We start from the raw sequence: 2,435 nt of genomic DNA, 5'->3' as shown, positions 1-2,435 counted from the left end.
GATCCGCCCGTCTCGGCCTCCCAAAGTGCTGGGATTACAGGCTTGAGCCACCGCGCCCGGCCAACAATATTTTTCTTAAGCCTTTCTAAGATAGTTATTGTTACTGGGCAGAACTGAAGAGAAGTAGCTGTACTCATTTAACTTAGCTAATTTAAACTATTTATAACCGATTTTCTTCCAAAAATCAGCTGCAATAGGTAGCTGGAGTCAACAAAAGAACTACTGATTGACGCCAAACAAGATGAAAATTTCACTTTTTAAATGATCACTTAAAAAATTTGTAGTCAGCCAAAACAGATTCCTAATACATCCTAATACAGATATGATGACATCCTAATACAGATATGATGATATCCTAATACAGATCCAGACATTCCTAATACAGGTACGATGAAAGTTAGTCAAGGTATTTTTTTTTTTTCTTTTTTTGAAAAGGGGTCTTGATATGTCGCCCAGGCTGGTCTCGAACTTCTGGGCTCAATCGATCCTCCAGCCTCAGCCTCCAGAGTAGCTAGGATTACAGGTGGGATCCACTGCACTCAAAAGTCAGTCAATATTGAAATAAATCTTGGACACAAACTGCAGCAAAAATTCTCAATAAATATTCCTAATTATAATTTAAAGTTGTATCTATTTTGTCCAATGTAAATATTACCTCAATATATTTTTTACACAATTGACAGATTCCCAAAACAGTCTTTCCAACACTTAAAATGAGCTAAATTTCAAATTACTTAAAATGTAATTTGTTATACAGGACATAAGTCGATGAAAAGTACATACATATACCATCATATCAGTTACATTAATGCCCTATTAGTATCACATTAGGTCGTTATACAGCAGTATCAAAATAAACCAAATAGGAATAACTATGTGAATAATTACATTTGAGTATTTAAACTTTCCAGTAAACAACTTCAAGTTGTTTTATGACCAGATCTAGCTCTTAATGACACTTGACTTCTCTGAGGTGGACTCATCAGAACTCAAATAGTTAAAACTTTCTTCGAGGATTTGTCTTCTCTTAACATTCAGAAGGAACTTTTAAAATTTCCACCTAAATCTTCAATTGGTTAGTTTTATTTTAAATTAACTAAAGGGAGATGAGATACTTTAGAAGGGGTTCAAACAAGTATCATTGTCACCACTCCCCTTCAGTTCTCCATCCTATTTCCAACTAAAGCCTCTCCAGATATTTCAAAGTATATTAAGAAATATAATACGTAAATAATGTGAATCTCTCTGAAGCAGGTTCAATATTCGTTTTGATAAAAACTGAAATTCCTTCTATTAAGTTCCAATTAGAATTTCATGAAGCACTAATGAGAGAGAAAGAAGGAAGGGTATTAAACAATGTAATACATCTTTCCAAGCACAGCTGATACCATGCCCTTAACATATGCCACAGTGAAATTGTAAATAAGGACACTGGGCGGTAGAGCCAAGTTTATTCAAGTTTCTGTAAGATTATTCAGCTATTAAAGATCACCCAAATTATAACACACAAAAGCAAAAAAGGAAACCAATCAGGATATAACATTCCTTAAAGAACAATCAGGATTATTTACAGTCACGATGTTTTTAATAAATTCTATTGTTTGTTTCCAGACACCTTGCTCTCCTTTCCAAGTAAGTCTGTTTCACCTTCCAGACAGACCTTAGAAACAGAAATTGACTTAAGAAAATGTTCTGTAAACCGAGTATAAAAAAGACTTCCGGGGTCGTCTCCAGAGAAGATGCTTGACCACTCTCTGGCTCAGTTTACATATCCACAAAATGGGAGGATAGATTTGAAGGGTTTTAAGCATCCAAAGGTGCCATGTGAACCTGCAGCACCAAGTTAGCGCGAAAGCATTTCAGACTAACGACAATTTCTTCGGTTCGACTGCACGCATCCCTTCACAGGCTTCATTTTGCCCCTCAAAAGCTACAACCGAAACCCCTGTATTTCTAGAGTCCGAAAGGCATGAAAGAAAACAAGAACTAGTCTCACAAGGATGTGACTGCGGCTCAGTTCAACTGCTACCTCCTCAACTAAAAGCCGCCTGCTCTGAACGTGGGGCCCGTCCCGAGCCTCTTGCGTCAATCTTGGGGGAGTCAAAAACCTACTCGGACCCTCTTTTCCAGCTCTCCCAAGGCCCTAGACTCCGGATCCCCTGGAGACGTAATCCCCGAAAGGGGGACATCCCCTCAATTCCTCCCTCCACTCACACACAAGTGGACTCCCCAGGAGGAAGGGGGCCCAGCAGAGTGTCCCATCCCCGGTGTTGGCAGAGTGGGTCTTCCTGCCCTCAAAGCCTCGCACACACTCACTCTCAAAGGCCTGGAGGAAAAGCTCGTGGTCAGCCTGGACATGCTCCATTTTCGGCTTCTTCACCGGTAACACCGCAGCCCCCGCCGCTGCCGCCGCGGAGGAGGAGGAGGAGGCCGAG

General features: G+C 40.2%; 1 protein-coding gene across 1 annotated transcript in view; it reads right to left on the bottom strand.

The window, feature by feature from the left end:
* Positions 1-2,435, bottom strand: part of SUZ12 (SUZ12 polycomb repressive complex 2 subunit) — a 117,133-nt gene that overhangs the window by 72,749 nt on the left and 41,949 nt on the right. The window contains exon 5 of the mRNA XM_011937696.1: positions 2,317-2,434. Within this exon, the coding sequence (XP_011793086.1) occupies positions 2,317-2,434 (118 nt within the window). The remainder of the gene's footprint in view (positions 1-2,316; position 2,435) is intronic.

This window comes from Colobus angolensis, unplaced genomic scaffold (genome assembly GCF_000951035.1).
Source record: "Colobus angolensis palliatus isolate OR3802 unplaced genomic scaffold, Cang.pa_1.0 Scaffold167, whole genome shotgun sequence".
Classification (NCBI taxonomy): domain Eukaryota; kingdom Metazoa; phylum Chordata; class Mammalia; order Primates; family Cercopithecidae; genus Colobus; species Colobus angolensis.
The sequence above is the reverse complement of the archived record's forward strand: the minus strand, read 5'-3'. Positions and strand labels throughout refer to the sequence as shown.